At 49.0% G+C, this 21,462-nt stretch overlaps 1 protein-coding gene and 1 long non-coding RNA gene across 4 annotated transcripts in view; both read right to left on the bottom strand.

Annotated features, from left to right (window-relative positions):
• Positions 1–750: 750 nt before the first annotated feature.
• On the bottom strand, positions 751–1,666 carry LOC119281273. Its single transcript, XR_005138344.1, has 3 exons — positions 1,329–1,666; positions 958–1,117; positions 751–871 (listed from the first exon to the last, which is right to left on the bottom strand). It is a non-coding gene; the product is annotated as an uncharacterized LOC119281273 (long non-coding RNA).
• A 6,538-nt stretch (positions 1,667–8,204) lies between these two features.
• Positions 8,205–21,462, bottom strand: part of LOC119276011 (RAB11-binding protein RELCH homolog) — a 17,295-nt gene continuing 4,037 nt past the window's right edge. Inside the window, exons 5-19 of one of the 3 annotated variants that reach the window (XM_037556962.1) lie at positions 12,299–12,694; positions 12,112–12,186; positions 11,905–12,033; positions 11,689–11,763; positions 11,401–11,610; positions 11,068–11,220; positions 10,784–10,989; positions 10,562–10,679; positions 10,339–10,477; positions 10,061–10,262; positions 9,870–9,975; positions 9,648–9,788; positions 9,442–9,565; positions 9,205–9,321; positions 8,205–8,870 (exon numbers count right to left, since the gene is read on the bottom strand). In XM_037556962.1, coding sequence (XP_037412859.1) covers positions 8,491–8,870; positions 9,205–9,321; positions 9,442–9,565; positions 9,648–9,788; positions 9,870–9,975; positions 10,061–10,262; positions 10,339–10,477; positions 10,562–10,679; positions 10,784–10,989; positions 11,068–11,220; positions 11,401–11,610; positions 11,689–11,763; positions 11,905–12,033; positions 12,112–12,186; positions 12,299–12,694 — 2,571 coding nt within the window. In that variant the 3' untranslated portion in view covers positions 8,205–8,490. The remainder of the gene's footprint in view (positions 8,871–9,204; positions 9,322–9,441; positions 9,566–9,647; positions 9,789–9,869; positions 9,976–10,060; positions 10,263–10,338; positions 10,478–10,561; positions 10,680–10,783; positions 10,990–11,067; positions 11,221–11,400; positions 11,611–11,688; positions 11,764–11,904; positions 12,034–12,111; positions 12,187–12,298; positions 12,695–21,462) is intronic. The other 2 variants (XM_037556963.1, XM_037556964.1) reach the window with 2 other exon arrangements.

Here is a 21,462-nt window from a genome sequence, read left to right as displayed (position 1 = left end):
GTCCCGCCTCGCGTCGCCGCCTCCGGCTCCCCAGCACCCCACGTCGGCTCGTCCTAGACCCCTGCCAGGCCTCCTGCGCCACCTTCGAGTCCTTCCTCGCCCGGGCCGGCTCCATGTCGCCGCCTTGCACCCTGGCGGCTCGCCTCCCTCAGCCGGCTCCTGCATCCCAGCCGCGCCCCGGCGGCTCCGTCGCCACCGTGCCACCACCTGCTCCGGCCCTGGCCTCCACTCCCCTGCAGTCGGGGGCCAAATTTCATGTTTTGACCCTTTTTTGATACAAATTCAGGATCTGACCCCGGTTTGGAAAAATTTCGGGATTTGACCCTTTCGCTACCGCCAGGGCCCCTAGCGGTAGGGTGCGATGGAGGGGGACGGCCGCCGTCTCCGCGTGCTGACGTGGATTAGCACCCTACCACCAGGGAACCTGGCGGTAGGCTGTATAACCCTACCGCCAGCCCCCCTGGCGGTAGGGTGTGCCAGGGTTTTTGCGTGGAAAATCTACTGTAACGAAAAAACCAAGTGCCCTGGCGGTAGGGTCAACCTACCGCCATAGGTGCTGGCGATAGGCTGTCTAACCCTACCGCCAGGGTCCTTGGCAGCAGTGGCGGATCCAGGATTGGAGCAAGCCCCGGGCCCCCAAAAAAAATTTCGTCAGGAGACAAAAACTTAACGCCTATCAAACTATAGCTACCTCAAATATGGCTCAATGGCACCAAAAAATTAGAATTTAAACTCAGTGCTTAGATATACAACAAAATAGATAAAAAATGATAAAAACTATGGACATGTGCAGTAAAAAGAATACCAAATCAATGGCTTGCTTCATCAGTGTCTTCCATAACTTGATCAATGGTGGAAGTACAGCCAACACCTTAGAGAAATCAAAAGCAAACTTTCATAAGAGAAGACATAAACATCAAGTGAAACAACTAACATTGTATAAAGTTGAACACTTACTACTATGAGGAGGTAGAATTCCTTTGCGAGATGTATAAGATTGAAAGCGATATAAAATAGCATCATCATCAACATTTGCAAATATTTCTCGCTCAATACTGCACGCCATAGACACTTCTGTTGCGGCCACGGATGAAAAATATCTCTTCATCTTTTATTTCTACAAAACGAAATGAAATTGATATTAACAATGGCAACAACAACATTCACATTCAAATACAATTCAAGTGAAATTAAATGTTTGACAGCAGCAGTGAACCATAACTCCATAAGCAGTACTGCAGTACCAAATCCAAACATTATAGCATTCTAGCAGGTCAAAAATGTTCAATCTTTCAGATTTCTAGCAACAACAGCACTTTCCCACTTACCAATCCTGTCCTGGGTGTGGCGGAGGCCAGAGAGCAGGAGCCAGCCAGCTGAGCGGGGCAGCGGGTGAGGCGGCGAGTTGGGTTGCACAAGCGGCAGAGTAGGGAAGCAGGCGAGCAGGGGACGGGTCGCACGGATGAGCAGGAGACGGACGACGGGGCGAGCAGCGAAGCAGGCCAGGCGGACGAGCGGTGAAGGGCGTGGGCGAGCAGCGGAGCAGGCTAGCAGGCGAACACCGGAGTGGAGGGAGTCACTAGCAGCCGGTGGCCGGCGGCGGATGCCTCGCCGCACTGGACCTAGAGGTGCGTGCGTGAGTGCGTGGCCGTGGCTAGGTCTGGCGTCGGGGCGAGCTGGACTGCGCCCTGCGCAGCTGCGCGTGAAGATTGAGAGCCAGGCCTGGGCCCTGGCTATGTTTTGGGCTAAGCCCCGGGCCCATTTAGAAAACATAGCTAGGTAATAACTAAAAAAAATGCCACGCCCCGGGCCCGGGCCCTGGGGGCCTGGGGCCCAGATCCGCCCCTGCTTGGCGGTAGGGTCTTGCCTATTTCCAAGTTCAATTTCTTTCTTCTTTTCAAAAACAACAGATCTCGAACTATGATATAGAGTCAAAAACAGCAATGAGATAGAGTCAAAATAACATATCTCAAACAATTAAACTTGGGCATCACATACACATGTCGTACGGAGTTCCACATAAACTTAGTTCAAATGGCAAACTTAGTTCCACATAGCAAACGGAGTTTCATAAATAGCAAACACATAGTTTCACAACCACTAGACTTTTCAACTATAGCCAAGTATCGAATAGCAGAATTTAACTCATCCTTCCCCTCTTGCTCTTGGAGGCACGGTCCTCGTTCCTCTTTGAACGAGTCTCTTCAGCGTCTTGGACCGTCGAGGAACCGGTCTCTCGAAAGGGTCTAGACTCAACAAATCCTTCTTCTTCGGATTCCTCTCCGGCGACAGCTGAGGTGCTTGAGATGATTGAGTTGTTGGAGGTCCATAATCTTCATCGTACTCCTCCTCCCCGTTGCTCTCATCCTGCTCATCCTGCTCATCCCTTTCTTCATGTGTGGCCTCCTCCTCCTCCTCCTCCTCCTCCTCCTCCTCAACCAACCTAGATGACGAGGGACCATGGCTCGATGAGGCGATGTGACCCTGTGTGGCTACAGGCTGATAAGCTTTAACCGACCCAGCTCCAGCACACCCAAGTAGGCCTACCAGCTTGCAACAACGCTTCACGAACTTCTGCACTCACAATGAAACAAGGGCATAATAAGTATCAGGTTTATGATTGCAAGTGAACAAGATGCATCTGCTCCGAGGAGGCTGAAATTGTACCTTCATTGTCCCCCTCATTTTGTTCTCAGATTGTACGCTCCCGAGGGCATCACCTAGTGCATCTGAGGCTTCAAAGATGCATCTGTTCAGCTCACCAGACTGCAACGGTGTAAGTCAGTCACGATGACGAATACAATAATTTAAATACAGCTGTCGGTTCAAACTTACCACTCTATTGATGAGGGGTGCAAACTCCCTCAATCCATTGTGCATGTCTCTGATGCCGGTCTGGTAGGCCTGTTCCTCAGGGTCATCCCTCTCCAGCTCCGCGATGTCTTCCGCCGTCCACCGAGGCCTGAGATGAAGACGGTGCTTCTGGCCATCATCGTACCACTTCATGTGTCGGTCCAGGTAAGCATCACAGTCAGTCACTTTCCTCTCCCCGTCTTTCCGATACCTCCGTCGGTTCCACTCCGTCACGTGAGTTCCATGCTCCTCTCCCCAGTCTGTGATCGATGGATTCTTCTGCCGGCTCATCCTGCAAGGCATTAGCAACAAGAAACATCATAATAAAGTCGAACGCAATGAATTCATGGGCACGAAGAACAAATGCGGGCATTCACAAGTGGAGCGTGTGGCCGCCGGTATCGATGGGCGGGCCTAGTGGGGTATGCTGATACACCGCAAACTGCGTGGCCATGTGGTGTGGCAAGTGCCACTCGACGGCGTACACATAGATCATGGGCACGATGCACCGCCAAAGACCACGGTCCGCATCGCACATCACGTTCAGATCAAAGTCCCACTCTCGGTCATGATACGGCCACCAGTTTACCTATTACATATACGTTGGTAAGTTCCCACTCTCGGTCCAAAGTGGAATCAAAGAGAAAAGTGTTGAGTGAGTTCATATACCTGCCAGTGCGTCAAAGCGTCCAACTCGTTGGTGTAGGTCTTGTACGAAGTCTTATTTAGGACCGTGTAGAGTTTGACAACGTCCCACTCGTAAGCTACGGTGGGGTGTTGAGTCTCGTCGCCGTCCTCGCTATAGGCACCCCATGGGCGTCTTGGCAGCTTCTCGGGACGCCCCACCGGCAGCCGCTCCCACATCCAAATGGAGAAGGCCCAGACAAAGCCACCCATATTGGACTTGTCTCACATCCTCTCCGTTGCGTCGTCAAGCTGCAAAAAATCAAATGAGGATCAGATATAACAAAATGTCATGGACATACTTTCGTAGGTAGGAAATTAGATACTCTCTTACCTAACGGTATAGGTAGGCGAGAAATGCGGTACCCCAACTGTACCCTGCATCCCAGTCGGCTAGGAAGAACAGATACGACCAGTCGGCAGAGTTCCCAGATGCGTCTGGAAACACGACCTCTGTGAGAAGATACCACAGGTAGGCCCTCGCATACCACTCCACAGTCGTCTCATCGGCGGCTTGGGGGCATGTCTTCCGGTGCTCTGAGAGCCAGGGCAAAGGCACACCGGATGTACGGTTACCCTTAGCCTCAGGGCAGTCGCTGATGAGGGTGGTAACCCTCTCCTGCCAGTTGGTCCTCTCCACTCGCCCGGTCAGTGCATGACCCTCGATCGGCCTGGCAGTAATCACCGACCAATCCTCGAGGGTCACCGTCATCTTCCCGCATGGGTGATGGAAAGAATGGGTCTCCGGTCGCCACCAGTCAATCAAAGCTGTCAGAGCTGCATGGACAAGCGTCGGCGGCTGACGCTTGAACTACAACACGAAACCCAACAGTCTGGCTCTCTTGAAGAACGGCGCGTAGCGCTCGTCGTAGTCCATATGCCCATGAACCCCGTGACCCCTCATGCGCAGTGGCTGGAGCATCTGTCAAAAAGTGAACGCCAAAAGTTAGGAAATTATTTTCATCAATCCGAAAACTTTGATCAATATTTCATTCATATCACTTACCTCTCTGTTCTCTATGAAACGGACACGATGACCCTTATCGAATGCCCAGTCCAGCATGGAGTACCGTGGGCCGATGTTGTCCGCAAGAGGTGGCTGTCTTAATAAAATTTCATAAACAAAAACATCATAAGCATAAGCATACATAAACATGCATCATATCAAAATCATATCACCATGCATCATATCAAAAAAAAATCCAACAACATCTACTACACATGATGGATCAAATCATATCAACATGCATCATATAAAAAAATCCTCCAACATGCATCATATCACCAAAAAAATGCTCCAACATTCATCTTCAATGTATTATCTCCAAACAACATCTTCATATCATCATATCAACATGCATCATAAAACTACAATCAAGTCCTCCCACATGCATTACATCACTACTAACATATCATCATATCAACATGCATCATAAAACTACAACCAAATCCTCCAACTAGGGTTCATCTTCACACTAACATATGAACTATTGATTAGAGTTCATATTCAATACCACTACTTAATAAAGAACTAAGAACTAGAACTACAATCAAGCTAAAACAATCTTAGGTCAAAAAAATCCAATCTAAGTTCAAAAATATGAGGGATTTCAAGCAAATAATGCGTCGAATCGAAAGCAAGTTTGCAAAACCTAATTGGAGGGATCGGAGGAGCTTACGTTTCTCTCTTCGGGGCCATCTCGATCCGCAAAAACGGTGAAGAATCGGCCAAGATCCGAGGGGGAGAGTGGAGGAGATGAGAGAGGGAGAGAGGGGCGACTTGGGGGAGAAAGAAAGGAGAAACTGCCGACGGGGGGGAGGGGACGGGTGGGGAAATGGGCAGGGGCGCGGGGTCTCGGGCGAAATAACTGCCCGGACCCTACCGCTGGGGGCGGTAGGGTTAGACTGGCTACCGCCAGGTGCCCTGGCGATAGGGTGCAACGGAGGGGGCCGACGGCTGTCTCCGTGCGCTGACGTGGATTAGTACCCTACCGCCAGGGGCCCTGGCGGTAGGCTGTCTAACCCTACCGCTAGAGCCCCTGGCGGTAAGAAAAAGGGTCAAATCTCAAAAAAAAATCCCAACCGGGGCCAGATCCTGAATTTATACCACAAAAGGCTCAGAACACGAAATTTTGCCGCAGTCGGGTTCGCACGCCCGCTCGCCGGCTCCTGGTCCGGATGTTCAAAGAGAAGCTGAGCAGATATAAAGGAAAAAGGTGGAGCCGGCTGCTCGTGTTAAAAAAAGAAAGAAAAAGAGATGCGTCCGGTGCTCTAAAAATGTGGCAGGCTACCACCCTGTTGGCTGTTCGGCCTGCCCGCCTCGCTGTCTGGCCACCCAGTCCACCTGGCGGCTATGACGCGTGGCTGGCTGGGGCCCGACCCGTCCACCTGTTCGCCTCAACGCTGGTTGTGCCAAGCCGGCCAGGTCGCCTGTCCGCCTCAACGCCTGACTGGTTAGGCCCGACCCGCCGGGACCTCCTTCGAGCACCCGGAAGCTCGAAGGCTACCCCAAGTGGGTGCGCCGGCGCGCTCCGTGAGCGCCAAGCCGCGCCAGCCGCAAGTCTTCAGCCGGCTGTCTTTGACAACCTCCTCCTCGTCTGCGTCAAAGCAGTGTGAGCTCCTCACTCGTATAATTTTGCACCGTGCATACACGGATAACCCCTAGTGACACTCGGGGGCCACCTCCGCCTTTATTACAGTAGCACTACTGTTCGCCCCGGCGCCAACCAGTGTTGGCCCGGAGGCTGGCCGCTTGGCCCGATACGTCCGTTCCTGCAGACGGTTTAGTAGCGTATATGGTACCAAAGGCCCACTCTCAGCCACAGACGACGCGCCGCCCCGTGCGGTCTCCCCGGGGGCATGTCGATGTCGGGCCCTCGAGCGCTACCGGAGAGACGATGACGACGCCGCATTGATGATGATGAAAAGGGTCCCGCCCGGACCGCGGTTCCAGCAGCAGCTCGCCCCACGGTGGGCACCAACTGTCGTGGTATTTTCGCGGGAGTGGCCAAGGGGCACCGCGTCACGGCAGATGCCACGGGGTGGCTTATCATGGGTGGAGCAAGGCTATAGTGGAATATCTGGGACGGGTATGTGAATGACGTGGAGGTTTACCCAGGTTCGGGGCTCTCCAGAAAGATAATACCCCTGCTCTTGCATGTCTGTATATGAGGAATGTATCGCAGTACAGAGTTGCTCCTGGAGCTGTATCATAAATGTGTGTATGAGCTAGTGTGGGCATGAGGCTTGGAACCTCATCCTGTGAGTGTGTGTGTGTGAGAGAGAATGGATGAGAGTGGAGGGCTTGGTGCCCTTTTATATGAGTAGTGGGTCGCTTGGGATGTAAGCTACAGTGAGTAGCTTACATCTCAAGCTATGTGTAGTTGCATGCTAAGCTACGTCTTGTCCGTGAGGCATAGGAAATAAGGTACACTGCAGATGATGTCGCATGTGACGAGTGAACAGTGTGTGTTTTATCAGCAACAGTGGCCGCGGTATGGCCATCTTGTCCATGTCGGGTCGATGCTACGGTTGACTCCGCACAGCAGGCCGACTGGAGCAGCTGGACGGGGAGCAGGTTGGAACAGCCGGGTGGCGAGCCGGCCGGGGCAGACGGACGGGGAGCCGTCTGGAGAGGCCGGGTGGCGAGCCGGCCGGAGCAGTCGGACTGAGGGGCGTCGGCCGCCCCGGTGTTTTGAAGCGTCATTTAGTTGTCTTGTGCCTACCCGGGTCCATCCCCCGACACTCATATTGAGGTATCTTAAAATATTTAGTGAAGTATATTAAGAATGATAAAGAGGTATAATCATTGTGTATATGGGGTATATTGAAGATCAGAGTACATACTTTTAAGAGTACAGAAAATTAGTCCTACATAGGAAGTACATCCACAACGAGATCGTTCATGCAAAGCCAGCACCACTTGTTGATGTATCTTGCAGATTTCTTGCGAGCTACCTCGCCTCTTTACAGTACATTGCACTTGATGCAGAAACAAACTTGCCTAAAGGAAAGTTCTCAGCTACAACATGCTTCCTGCTCATGGCTGCCACATGCTATAACGAGGTAGTAATTCATGTTATCCCATTCCCCTTCCCCCTGTATCAAGCTTAACACCGATGGGTCGGTTCCTAATGGAACAGTCGGAGCACGTATGATTCTCAGAGATTGTGATGGGCTCATGTCGACACTTGCTCTCCTGCGATGATGTGTTGCCATAAAGGAAGGTCCTATGCTGACCTCGCAATGGAGCAGTCTTTCAATAGATGTTGAATCTGATTGTCTTGAAGCAGTGTAGAGTGGAGAAATCAATAGGTCTAAATATGCCTCTTTGGTTAAGGAGATCAAGGATAATTTGGAGGAACGTAGTTCTTATATGTTCTTGCATTACTCATATACGTAGTCAAAATTTTAGCTAGTCATTGTATTGCCAACTTTGATAGGTCTCAAGTATGAACATATGGCTTAGGTCTGGAGTCCGGAGGAACGTAGTTCTTGTATATGAGCGCGTGTGTTCAAGTCTTACTTTCGAAGGGGCTCATAGGATAGTGTGTATGCGCGCGTTCTTAATGAAATATATGAGCGCGGGTGTCTGTACTGTGTTAAAAAAGGCTTGAAATGCAACTACCTCGCTGACCAACAAGGTTTTTTGCGAGGGCGGGTGTGAATAGTTGTCGACGCAGAAACTGTCGCCATGGTTTATATTTAAAATATAAAATAAAAATACAGGAGCACTTGCTACCTTCATGTACGTATATAACATGTTTGATCTGAGATTACACCTCGTTAATTTTGGATCGCTTAGCTAGGGAAAGCGCGGCATCCTCATGGATACCATCTCACTACAAAGTACAAACAATGAACAAACATGTTGTTCTACATTAACTTATTCATGCTGTGACGACCGAAATCAAGCTTTGGAAAATATTGTATTGATTGACAACGTTGATAATATCAGCTGGGTTCATCACCGCCCTTTGCTTTGCCTCGCAACATGTCTCCAAATCCACCCCTCATTATGCGACCAAACCTCGTGTTCTCCTGCTGAGTTTGTAAGCCCACCTGCGGAGGAACAGAAGCAGCAGCAGGGTCGTGCTGCTCTCCACCCTCTTTCTTCCCAAGCAGATTGCTCTCGCCGAAGAAACTGCTGACAGAGGTCGCGATCCCAAGGTGTGCCCCCATTGCCTTGCCGATGCTCTCCAGCGTACCTCCAGACCTTTCCCGGCCTATAACTTCTAGTGCCTCCTTGTGTGCAGGGTCTAGAGCATCCAAATCTTTTAGCAAGTTCTGTATAGAGGGCAAAAGTAGATCACGTACACTTGTAGCAGGAAGATCTGAAACGGAAAAAGGGAAATAGAAACGAATAAGCATACATAAAGGCTTGTTCTATTGTCGGGTACAATTTTGATATGTAGGACAAATGGGATGTGCCAGTAACCTATTACTAGCTAGATATTACAGTCCATATATGAAATCCAAATGCAGTTTCTATTGCCTAGGCATTGTTCAGGTTGTGAATAATGTAGCAAATAAGTACAAAAATTATACTGAGATTATAAACAAAAGGCACAGGCAGCATTACAGATAAAGATAAGAGGCACACTCAATACAAAGTTTGCTTCTGCTATTGAGTATGTGAAACACTGACAATTTCGGATAAAGGTCAACCTGTAGCATCCAAAGCACACAGCGCTTCACAGAATACATTTGCTCTTTCACGACGCCGTTCAATATCATTTTCAGTAGGTGGGGCACTTGTAAGTCTAAATATCTTGGTTAAAAGATGTATGCAAGGTCAAAGGAAACAGAGGAACAGATTGATATGAAGATGTGTGAACACACAAGTGAGCGAATCACACATGCAAATTTTGGTCAAAATGTATATATTAAATGTAGTTAGGATATATTCACGTAGTCTATCTGTTGAATGCGGCACAGCTACTGCAAGTGCACGAATGACCGAAATAGTAGCTTCATGTGATCCATCTTCAAGAAAGGCATCCATTTGAATATGTATCTTGTCAACAACCTGGCAGTGCAGTCATGGAGTAAGGGCATTGCAAAAACTATTGTAATGTATAAAGGAATATTGGAAAATGATGCTTCCATACCATGTCACTTTTGAAATGCTGAGCAACAGCTCCTAATGCATCTATACTAGCATATTTTACAGCCGAGTTTTGATCAGAACCAAGAGTAATGAGTGCTGGCAAAACATGAGTCGATGCAACTTTCACGCCAACATAGGGTACCTGTGTGTAAAAGCAATAAATAGTACTGCAAGGAACAAAACATACCATACCCCTGATCCATTCATGTAACAGTAAACTTACAAGTGCTTTCAGTAAAGCTGCAGCACTGGTTTTTAAATTGGTATCAGAGCTCGCAACCATCTCCCACAGAATATGAAAGATGACTCCATGGTGCTCCTCAAATATGCTACACATGATAAGTTAAATACATGAAAATAGTGCATATTCAACAACATCATGATATTTGCTGCATGTTTAGACAAAGTACAAACCAAAGAAACCGGATCGCATCAATGATCTCGGCAGTGTGATGCATAGAAAATGAACCATCCTTCGTGTTTTGGATAAGTAATTTCCTTAAATATTCTTCTAACTGTTGACGACTTGAAGGAGAACCCAAAATACCAGACAATAGCAATGGAAGAACACAAATGATAGCGATTTTTTCAGCAACAGAAGTTTTCGGACGGAAACCTGCAGCACAATCAATATGTCTGAACAAAAAAACTATAGCAAAGCAGACCCGCCATTTAAACACATGGATTCTTACCACGAACTTTGGACTGGATTGACAGAGGAAAATAGGTAAAATCACCACTATCAATATCACCAGCTGCTATAAGAAATACAGGTAACATAATGTGCTCGAGATAATCTTTTCCATAGCGTCCAGATACGGCCAACAGGTACTGAATTTTGCAGGAAATAATTTATCATAAATTATACTTAAAGATGGTAGGATCGGTATAGGAGATGTTGTTTGTATGTTTTACCTTTGTGATCACTGTTCTTAAGCTATCCTCTTTTGCAGGCAACAAGCAGGCAAGCTTGATCAAATCCGGCAGGCACTCAGTGTGCATCCACTCAAATGCTGACCATTCTGTCTCACCTCTGTAGTGCCCCAAGATGCAATTGATCAATAAAAGAGAAGTATTTCTTTTTGTTTATCGTAATTGGTTAGTTAAAAGACAACATCACATATGCAAACAGCTTACGTTGCATACAGCTTTAGGCTGGATTCTGAAATGTAGTTTTCTGAGGGGTCTATTGATGGACAAGTCTCTATAGCTTTCTGATGAATAAATGGTAACAACTCAGTCAGCATCCGAAGGAGCACTTCAATGGTCCATCGTTCTTGTTCTCCTAAAACACGGAGATGAGAGTCTATTGTACCTTCCACCCCTGAAACGGATGGACAACGCTGAAATATAACAGTTCTATCAGAACACGTATTACAATTCATAAAGTATAAGGTCCCCAAATTTAAAACCATGCATACCTGAGCAGATGCCAGGATATGTGACAGTAACACTCTCAATATCTGATCCAGTTTACCCCCCCATCCTACTACTGCAGGAACAAGTTCTCTGAGAGCAACATCCACCACTACCCCAGAAGGGTCACGGACCAACTGAAACAATAGCTCCTCAACCTACCAAACAAACAGAAATTTAAGCAACTTCCAGATGAGTATTATCTTTCAGTGAATTGCTATCTTTTAAGCTCTCGTAATCAAATATTAGCCCACAACAAAGCAGGCATTTAGCTAATACACTGAAATAAAATTTCCACTCCTTTACTGATTCTGAGAATTAGTGAGACTTAAACTGACCTTATAATATTTATCCATGTTCGGAAACAAAGGAAGCAGCAAGGCCAGATTATGTGTTGCAGCCTCCCTTACAACAGTTGCAGAATCTTCGACAAGTTGTTGCACAATAGATAGGATAAGGGAATCGCGTATCTCGGGACGAACATATATTGCCAGTTCTCCACAGGACTGAGCAACAAGCAACCTACGCTCCTCATACTGGTGATTTATCTAAACACCAGGCAATTTAACTAAAATAAGATATCAAAATGAAGATGGCCAAAAGACTTATCAGAAAATTCGGAATACCTGTTCCCAACACTGTGGTAGTAATTCAGTCTCTGTTCTCATCTCCCCAACACTCGTGGCTAATTCCACGCAAGCCTGCATGGTAGCGAGCGAATAAATACAAAATGGTAATTTACATGATAAGAATAGTAATAAGTGTGCACTTGTAGAATAAGTTGCAGGCCACATCATGAGAAACACAGATTGATCCGTATCAAGCAATAGTCAAAAACATACATCCATTATAATAAGCCTCTGTTGTCCATCAGGCCGTTTTATCAGATTAAACAATGTGTGAGTCAACGAATCCCGTACATCGCTATCTGGATGTCTTTCTATAGCACATATGATCAATGGAAGAAGCTCCTGTAACCATGTAGCAGCATGTAACACTAGTTATATTAAAATAAATATTGACACAATTTACAAAGGTTACAGATGAACCTCGCGATGGTTTATGAGCACATATGGAACTATCTTTGGAAGAGCATCTGAAACTATCTTGATAGTTTCCAAGGCCTACAGGATTGAACAAGAACAGCTCAAGTCAAGCCACTCAACAATCATATGAAAACAGAACAAATCAAGCCACTAAATACCATATGAAAACAGAACAAATCAAGCCACTAACCATCTTATATGACGATTTATGTATACTTGGACTCTCTACTATCTCAGTGTTAACTTTATCTTCCGATACATAAACTGATATGCTGCCTGAATTCTCCTGGCTGTTACCAGCTCCATGCTGAGTGCCATTAACAGATATACCTTCCGGAGAAGTATCTGTGCCAGATTCATCTTCTCCTGAAGTACCATAACCACCGCCCCCAGCAGTTGAGCAAGAAACTGGTGCTTCTGAACCTGGGGAACCTTCAATAGTACTTTCGGTATTTTTATGATCTTTCCGTGTGTTCTCAGTCAGAGCCGCTGCTGATACTAGCTTAATAGTTATAGATTCAGTTCCTTTGAGGTTTTCATGTTCATTGATCAATGCTGCTGCTTCTCCCATAGAATTAGCATTTAACTGGGTAGAAAAACCATCAGTATTCAGCTCAACGCAATATCAATGATCAAGTTAATACTACTTCAAACTTCTGGGCTTACAAGGGGAAAAAAGGATAATCCGACATGTGAAGTAACCCAGGGGAAAAAATCTAAAACTCAACAGCGATACGAACATTGTTCAAGGCAAAGGTATTGCTGAATGGTAAATTTGGCTACTGATTGATTGTTTAACTGTTCTATTTGAAAATGCATGCGGTGCACCAAAACCAAATGAGTCATCTACTCATGTGGGATTGCCATCAGTGAGTCTCATCCACGGGGTGGTTAAGATTTTCAATCAAACCCTAGCTAACAGACACACGGCTGATCTGGCGAAGATCACAGTGCCTTTGTGCATGGACGCTGCCTCCACAATAATGCTCGTCCAGTGCACGGAGCAATGGCTGCACTCTTTGAAACAACATGCCATGCTGCTAAAGCTGGATATACCCAAATCACTCGACACAATCGATTGGCCATTCATTTTGGAGGTGCTGTGTGGAAGCTAGGTTTTGGTTCCCACTGGATACGGGGGTTTGTGGCCTGCTCTCGACGGCCTCGAGTCGGATTCTTCTCAATGGATCGCCAGGAGATACCTTATGGAACAGATTAGACTTGGGGCAGGGCGACCCGTTGTTGCCCATGATCTTTATTTTTTTATGGACGTTCTTCATCACCTGTTTTTCCAGGAAGCGGATTTTGGAGCTCGGGCTCTCCGCTAGCACGCACAGGTATGTGGCAATGGCCCTCCTGCTTTGTGGACGATGCTATGATCTTCTTGAGACACCTGGAGCTTGACATCAGTGCGTACTTGGTCATGCTGGAGGATTTTGGAATCGCATCGGGGCTGCATGTCAATCTGAATAAATGTGCTGCCCTACCGATCAGGCACCAGCAGGAGCATCTTCAGCTGATATCCAACCATCTCTGTTGTCCGGAAGAAGCATTTCCTTGCACTTACCTAGTCCCATTACTAAGCATCCGAAAGCAGTCGGCGGCACAGCTCCAGGGGAATTAGACAAGATGACAAACAGACTGACTTCATGGAGGGCCTCTACCATGGCCAAAGGGGGGAGGCTAGTCCTTGTGAAGAGAGTTCTGTGCGCATCCCAGTCTACACCAAGATGTTGCTTGACCTAGCAGCTAAGGTGGTGGAAGGGATAAACAAAATTCCTCTGGAAAGGTCATGCCGACGCCAGGGGCAGGCACTGTGGTGACCCGGCGTGCAGTCTGCATGCCGAAGAGGGCTGGTGGTTTAGTTTGCCTGATCTGAAATGGCTGTACATGGCCCTGCGCTCGCGCTGGCTTTGGCTGAAGCATATCGGTGCTTCGAATCCCTGGAAGGAATTTAATCTGCAAGTGACACAGGAGTCCAGGGTACTGTTTGAGGGTAGATCTGTTGCAGGCAATGGCGAGGCAACGCTTTTTTGGTTGGACCATTGGCTGGATGGCGATAGGCTGCAGTACGAGTCTCCTAACCTTTGTGCATCTGTTCAGCCACGCCTCAAGACGAACCACACGGTGGCGGAGACGAACGTCAGAGGCCTCTGTATTGAAGACGTTGGGTCTGACCTTAGCCCAGAGGCATTACAGGAGTTCATTTCGGTGTGGACCAGACTGCTCTTCTTCGAGCCAACTGCTGGGATCAGAGACATGCTTTGTTGGTCGTGGAAGAAAAAAGGAATTTTCTCAACTAGATCGGCATATAGAGCCTTCTTTGCCGGTTTGGCAGATGTGCTGACAGCTAAGGCAATATGGAGCTTGCGCGCTTTCGCTGCCCAGAACCGGTGCTGGACTTCAGACAGGTTGGCACAGCATTGCCTCCCCCATCACCAGGCGTGCCCTTTCTGTGACCAACACAGTGAAACACTAGACCATATGCTTCTCGGCTGTGTCTACACGTGCGCGATCTGGCACCGGGTTTTCAGTGTTTGGAGCAGGGTGGATGGGATGCCAAGGCCCAAGCATTGCTTCCTGGTAGGGAGGGCAGGCAACCAACCTATATGCATGAGGCATCTTTTTCATGAAGCTGCACCCAGTGCCAGGGTTAGGGTTCATTGGCATTAAGGAGGGAACAAAGGTGGTGGGAACGGCCAGTGACAGATCAAGTCGAAGAGCTACTGGCAGCTGCAGTTCTAGGTTGTTAGGAATATGCAACTTGTGTTCCCATGGGGCCATAGGCCAGTATATATAGACGTACAGGTTGGTGACCTCATGCTTCACAGGATCGCATGCAATATTGATAGTGTTATTAAGGAGTATTTTTATGAAGGAGTATTAGTATTAGGTCAAGGAGTCCTATTAGGCTATGTTTCCTTCCCTTGTACCCCAAGCCTTGTGAAATATACAAGCTGCCTAATACCTACTGATGTGGGCCCCCCAAATTTTGACGGGGCTGCCTAAGCCTAGGCTCTGATACCATGTTATGGATGCAACTTGACTGTATTGCAAGGCCCAAGAGGCATGTGTGTGTATATCTTTCCCTAATAATAAAGCACGGATTGACTCCGTGGGTTCACCATCACAATACGTTTGTTTCTTCCCGTGAATTTACGCTTTCAGTTTTTTTTCATCAACACGTCTATATTTATTTTCTATATCTAAGGTGGTACTAATCTATCTATATATCCCCTGCTACGTTCTCGTTTTCGTCCGCCCCGTTCACACACTTTTTACAAAACAACCCCTATGGTTTTGAATATTTTACCCGCAATCCATAAATCAAACTGAAGCGATACATGGGACAGAAAAGAACATCAAGGCAGCCACCCGCACGCCCGCTGCCTCCCAATCCCCATCTTCACCTCCAGCGCGCTGCCACCTCCCGCCACGCCCGACCCGCCTCACCACGCGCCGCCGGCCCACCCCCACATCGACGCGCGCCGCTACCGCCATCCCCGTCGGCGCGCCTGCCCGGATCCAAATAAACAACATGCGTGATATGCTCAGCTCGGGAGCAGAAGAACATCAAGAAGGAAACAAAAAAGGGACAATAGAGAGAGGAACAAAGAGGGGTTCTTGGAACCTCGCCGGCACACGCTGCCTCCAGTCGAGTTCGACATAGAGATGGACGACGACGGCTTCGCGGGCAAGCTGGGCTGAGGCAGCTGCGTAGCCCAGCCGCGAACGAACGGGCGATTCTCCAGCGTGGATCCGGCGGCGGCGGACGGAATCACGGCGGAGGAGAACGAAGTTGACAGAGAGGTGGTGGCAATTCTATCGGTCGTCCTGCTCCCTACGGTAGGCGAGGCAGGAGGCGGCAGATCCGGCTGCTCCAGCGTGGATCCAGTGGCGGCGGACGGAATCGAGGCGGAGAAGAATGAAGCCGACGGAGAGGTGGGCGGAGGCGGCGAGCTCCAAGGCAGGGTGGCGGCTAGCTGGCCTACTAGAGGCGAATCGGGGTAGAGGAGCTCCTCTCCCGGCGAGGTTGGAGATGGCAAGGAGGCAGCACGCGGCGGCCGCTCCCAACGAGGTGAAGAGAAAAGGGGGATTTTGCAGTGAGTACGAGAGAAAGGGGATAAGAACAAGTGTGGAGCCTGCGTCACTTAGCCGCCATGTACAGTTATACAATTGTGTATTCCCTCAAAGAAAAAGAGATAGACTGTGTAGTGCGTAGCTATGGCGACATGCTGATGGCTAATATCAACTTAAACCGTACGCCTAAATGGCTGCACAATTTTAAAAATGATTGCGAAGAAGAAATAAGACATTATTGTACAAATAACAATACCTCTCCGTTCTAGAAAACATGAGTACCTCACATGCTCTATTTTATGATGCAAAGTCTAATCATTTTTTTATACTGTGATATCTGCACAATTTTGATGTTTATATATATTGTAATTAAATAAATATATGAGTACTCACATGCTCTATTTATGATGCAAAGTCTATCATTTTTTTATCAACAACAGATTTCTATATTCTAGAAAACTCTCATGGATGCCAAGGAACAAAGAAGGAAAAGAGATAGAGAGCGATACACACAGATGACCACACACAGATGACCGAAAAAGGAAAAACATGAAAAACTGAAAAGCATAGTGAAGCCTATCAGCAAAACAAAAGAATTGAAGATTCGATCAAGTTGTAAAAAAATGTACACAAGGGAGAAAAAAGTATGCAAATATGGAGCCAACACAAAAAGGCACAAAATACACGCGAGAAAGGCAAAAATATGCAAATATGCATCGAAAACAAAAGAAAGCTAGAATAGAGCAAATTAGATCTAACAGTGAATTGAGGCGCAACGGACTAAGCAGAAGATTCAATTCGATGGAGAATCCTGCATATGTGATATGTCGCAGCAGAACTGGAACAAATAGACAAAACAAAAAACCCTATAGTTTTTGGCAATTAACCTGCAATACTACTTTAAGTGACATGAAGAAAATGTTTCAATTTTTACACAAAGCCCCCTGCAGTTTCGAAAATCAACCCACAGTCCATATCATATGTTTTTAAAAAATGTTCACATCTTTTAAATCATAACTTCAATTTTAACATGTTATATATAGAACTTGATTAAAAATGTGTAGAATCTGAACATTATGTTATTTTGCCCATTAAATATTGTTAAAATGTTGTTTTGAGTGCAATCATCTATAATCACGCATGCACACAATGACAAAACCTCGCAGAGGTGTGTTATTTTTTCTCCCGTTGCAAAGCACGGGCTCTTTTGCTAGTGTATGTGTGTGTGTGTGTGTGTGTGTGTGTGCAGTTTCCATTTCCATCTAGCAAGTAGCAACCACACATGCATGTGAGCGATCCTTTCCATTTTAATCCCAAGCTATGAAACCGATGTCATATGAACTATACAAATTTTAGGGTCCCAAATTAGATTTCGCCCCGCGGCCCCAAATCTTTAGAAACGGCCTGGGTTTAGCTCTCCTCCCACGTGCCACAACTCCACGCTCAATCTCAATCTGTCGTCCTCGATCAGACCTTTTTTTTATCTCTCCTTCAGTTTGATTTCTTCGTCGATCAGATCGATTACTCGATGTGAAAGTCGTTTCCCCTGACTCCCCAGCAGGCAGCCACCGCCTCGAGCTGCTCTTGTCCAACTCCCCCTAGGACACCAGCCACTTCGCCCAAGAACTCGCAACTGCCTGCGGCACCTCTCCTCTGCTGCCGCCCCTCCCCTCCACGCCCACAGGTCAACTCATCCAGCTAGCTGCCCACTGGAGCATGCCCGACTCACCCAGCTAGCTTCCCACTGGAGCACGCCCGCCTGTAGGTCTCCCTCGTACACTCAGCTGGTCGGTTCTATCTTCCACCCGGGTGTTGCTGCCTCCTGCCAGACCCTCCTACCTTCTCCAACACGCTTGTGCCTTCCGCCAACACGCACGACGATTGACGACATGACCAAGATCAATTAAAAAAATAATGCTTTCATCAGGTATGCATCTTTCTTGCTGCCTGCTGACTCTTGACGGTGTTCCCTACACTGATCCTGTCTCGCACATGCGTCGTCTTTCGGTGTTTGGTGCTCGTCCGCCTGTGACGCTATCCCCTCCCAGCGTCTTCCGCAGGCTGTGCTGGTCACTCTCAACGACTCTCGCGACATTCACCATCCTTCTACAGCATTGACCCCAAATATCAAAAGTTGTCCTTCTGACGTACCTTCTGCCCATCAAGGCTAAGAGCTTCTCTAGCAGACCCCATAAAAGCCCGGCGAACTACGCTTTTCGAGCCGTTATACGGGATGGCCCAAAAAATCGGCCCCAGCGGATCCCCCAAAAAAGGCCCGGACAGTAAAAACTATACGGGGGCCCGTAAACCGCCCTCCAATCCGGTATATATGCCGGCGTCCGGGCGATTTAGGGTATCCATCCGCCATTTCCTCTACCCCTCTCCACTGCATATCATCTACTCCGGCGAGAAATCAAGCCCGCTCCGGCAGCATTTTGCGGCTAGTTTTCCACAGGATCTTGGCGGCGCGTTCGCCGGTGCATGCCATGGAAGCGGCAGGGGGTTTGGCGACCACGGCGGCTTCGGGTGCCGCGGGGGGGTTCGGGGGCCATGGCGGCCGACGCCGCAAGCGCCACAACGACGAAGAGGCCGGCGGCTCCGGCCTCCACCCTCCCGTGTCGGGCAGGCAGAGGGAGGCGGCGCGCACCCACGGCGCGAAGTCCCGCAGCGCCTGCTTGCAGGCGTGGGCGAGCTTCCGGCGCTTCGGCAACCTCTTCGATCCAGCCCTCCAGCGCCATAGGGTGGCAGGGACCGCGTGGTTTGAGGCAAAGCAGGCTGCCGCAGCCAGAGATGCAGCTGCGGCTCGCACCTGCCGGCGCTCCTGGAGGAGTACCAGCTCGCGACGACCGTCTCCAACACGTTCATCTACAACACCCTCCACAGCAACGAGCCCCCGCCCCGCGATGGCAGCGACAACGACTCCAGCAACGACAGCGACTCCGGCAATGAGTAGATCTATGCTAGTGTTTTCATTTTGGTTTGTATTATTAAAAACTCCCCTATGCTATGCGTGTGATGAACTCCCCTATGCTATGCTATGCGTGTGATGAACTCTGGCGAGATGTTTTAGCGTGAGCTAGTATGTTTAAATTTGCAGTATCAGTATAGCGGATCTGTTCTGACTGCGTGCCCGGCGTCCTAGGGATATCATAAACGATTTATATGGGACAACGGGTTGCGGGATCTGCTAGAGATGCTCTAACCTCCTCCTCGTGCCTAGTAGTACTGAAAACACACCTCATGTGCCCAGTCTTAGTTTTACTAAGCTTAAAACCTTTCGATTCCAAAGTCTGTCTCCACGGCTCTAACTTTCTATTAACCCCCGTCTGACTATCGCCAAAGCACTTCATCTGCAAAGAGCATACACCATGGAATATCTCCTTGTATATCCCGTATATCCCTTGTGACCTCATCCATCACGAAAACAAAAAGATAAAGATTCAAAGTTGACCCTTGGCGCAATGCTAAAGATGTTGCCTTGTGACCATGGGTTCGAGTCCTGGAAACAGCCTCTTGCAGAAATGCAGGGAAAGGCTGCGTACAAAAGACCCAAAGTGGTCGGACCCTTCCCTCGACCCTGCGTAAGCGGGAGCTACATGCACCGGGATGCCCTTTTTATTCAAAGCTGACCCTTGGATAGTCATCAGTGTCACCATCACCTGTGAATACACGATTCTGTTTATTTATTTGTACTTAAAAGAGTATCATTTATTCTTATTTTATTTATGGTTTTTCTACTTAATTAAACTTCTTATGAAAGTTTATAATTTGTATTTAGACCATAACTCACCAAAAATCCCACACAAATGCACAGCTAGATGCAAAATGGTATAGCATTAGAGTTGTATTGTACTAGTTATACAACTACAAATCTAAAATTCCTAGAAAGTATAGTTGGATTTGGTATACAACTTTAGTTAGTCTTTATTTTCTCTAGTTTCATACATTATGGTTTGGACTCGTAAAGTGAGCAGTATACGGCTAAGAGCATCTCCAGCCGTTCAGCCCCCAGGGGCTTGAAATAGCGCCGCCTGGGGGGCAATCGGCAATAAAATCGGCGTGGGGGCGGTCGAGTTCCCAACCACGGCCCAGGTCGGGCCCCAGACACCGTTATTTGAACTAAAATTCGGCTAAAATTAGACGAAAAAGACACGAATTCGGCTAATATTCGACGGTTTTCATTCATATTTGTACATACTTAAAGAAGAAATAATAAAACATAAAAAAACCTACGCCACCCGCCGCCCCCTAAGCCTTCTACATGCCGAGGAGCCTGTACAAGTTGGTGTAGTCGCCGCCGTCCTGCACGCCGCCGCCGTCCTTGTTGAACCCCTACCCTGGGTCACCGTGGCAGACGGGGTTGGACGGCTCGGGCGTCTCGTCGTCGCTGCCGTCGAGGATGACGACGCCACCCTCCTCGCGGCCGCGGCGCCAGGGGGCGATCTCCTCGAGGGCGCGGTGCTGGCGCTCCATCTCCTTACGGACGTAGTCGTCCGGCGCCCATTTGAGGTCGGTCTCCTCATCGGCGGCCATGGCCTCGTGCTCCTTCACGGGAAGGAGCGCCGGCTCGGCCTTCGGCTTGACGAGGCAGGAGGAGGGAGAAGGGCCATGGCCGCCCTTGTTGATGACGAGGGCACCGCCTTGGGTGCGCCGCCCGAGCGGCGTCTCCCGCGGCTCCGACTTGATAGGAGGAGCGCCGGCGACCCGAAGGAGCGGGAGGACGACGACAGCGTCTCCATCCGCCTCAGCGTCTAGGAGCTGCCGCAGTGGCGAGAGGAAGGTGGCGTCGGGTACTCCAGCCGCGGCGAGTTGCCGCCCTCGATACGAAGGTCCGCCCGGGGACGCCCCACCATTGGTGCCACCCCTCGGAGTTGAGGCGCCCGCGCGGTTCGACACCGTTCGTGGCAGACAGCTGGTCAGCGTGGCGGCGGTCGAAGTACGCCGTCCACAGCGTGTGGCTGTCGGGGGCGTACCTCGGCTGCTGCCGCACGTGCTCCGACGAGGGAGGGGCGGCTTTTATAGCGGCGGGTGGCCGGCGAGCGGGCGACAACCGTGTGTACGCGTAGCAGGAGGCGGCAGGACACGCGTCGGCGCGCCTTCACTGCGCCGCCCGTGAGGAATCAATGGAAGGCTGACCGGCAGCAGCCTTCGCATTGATTCCCGCGGGAAACCGAAGCGATGAGGACGACGAAGGCGCCCAGTCGCTGACTCGGCGGGTCCACATGATTTCGCGCCAAAACCGTTTCCCCCGGCACCCCCCGGCGCCCGCCAGAG

The sequence above is a fragment of the Triticum dicoccoides genome, chromosome 3B, assembly GCF_002162155.2.
Source record: "Triticum dicoccoides isolate Atlit2015 ecotype Zavitan chromosome 3B, WEW_v2.0, whole genome shotgun sequence".
NCBI classification, from domain to species: Eukaryota; Viridiplantae; Streptophyta; class Magnoliopsida; order Poales; family Poaceae; genus Triticum; species Triticum dicoccoides.
The sequence above is the reverse complement of the archived record's forward strand: the minus strand, read 5'-3'. Positions and strand labels throughout refer to the sequence as shown.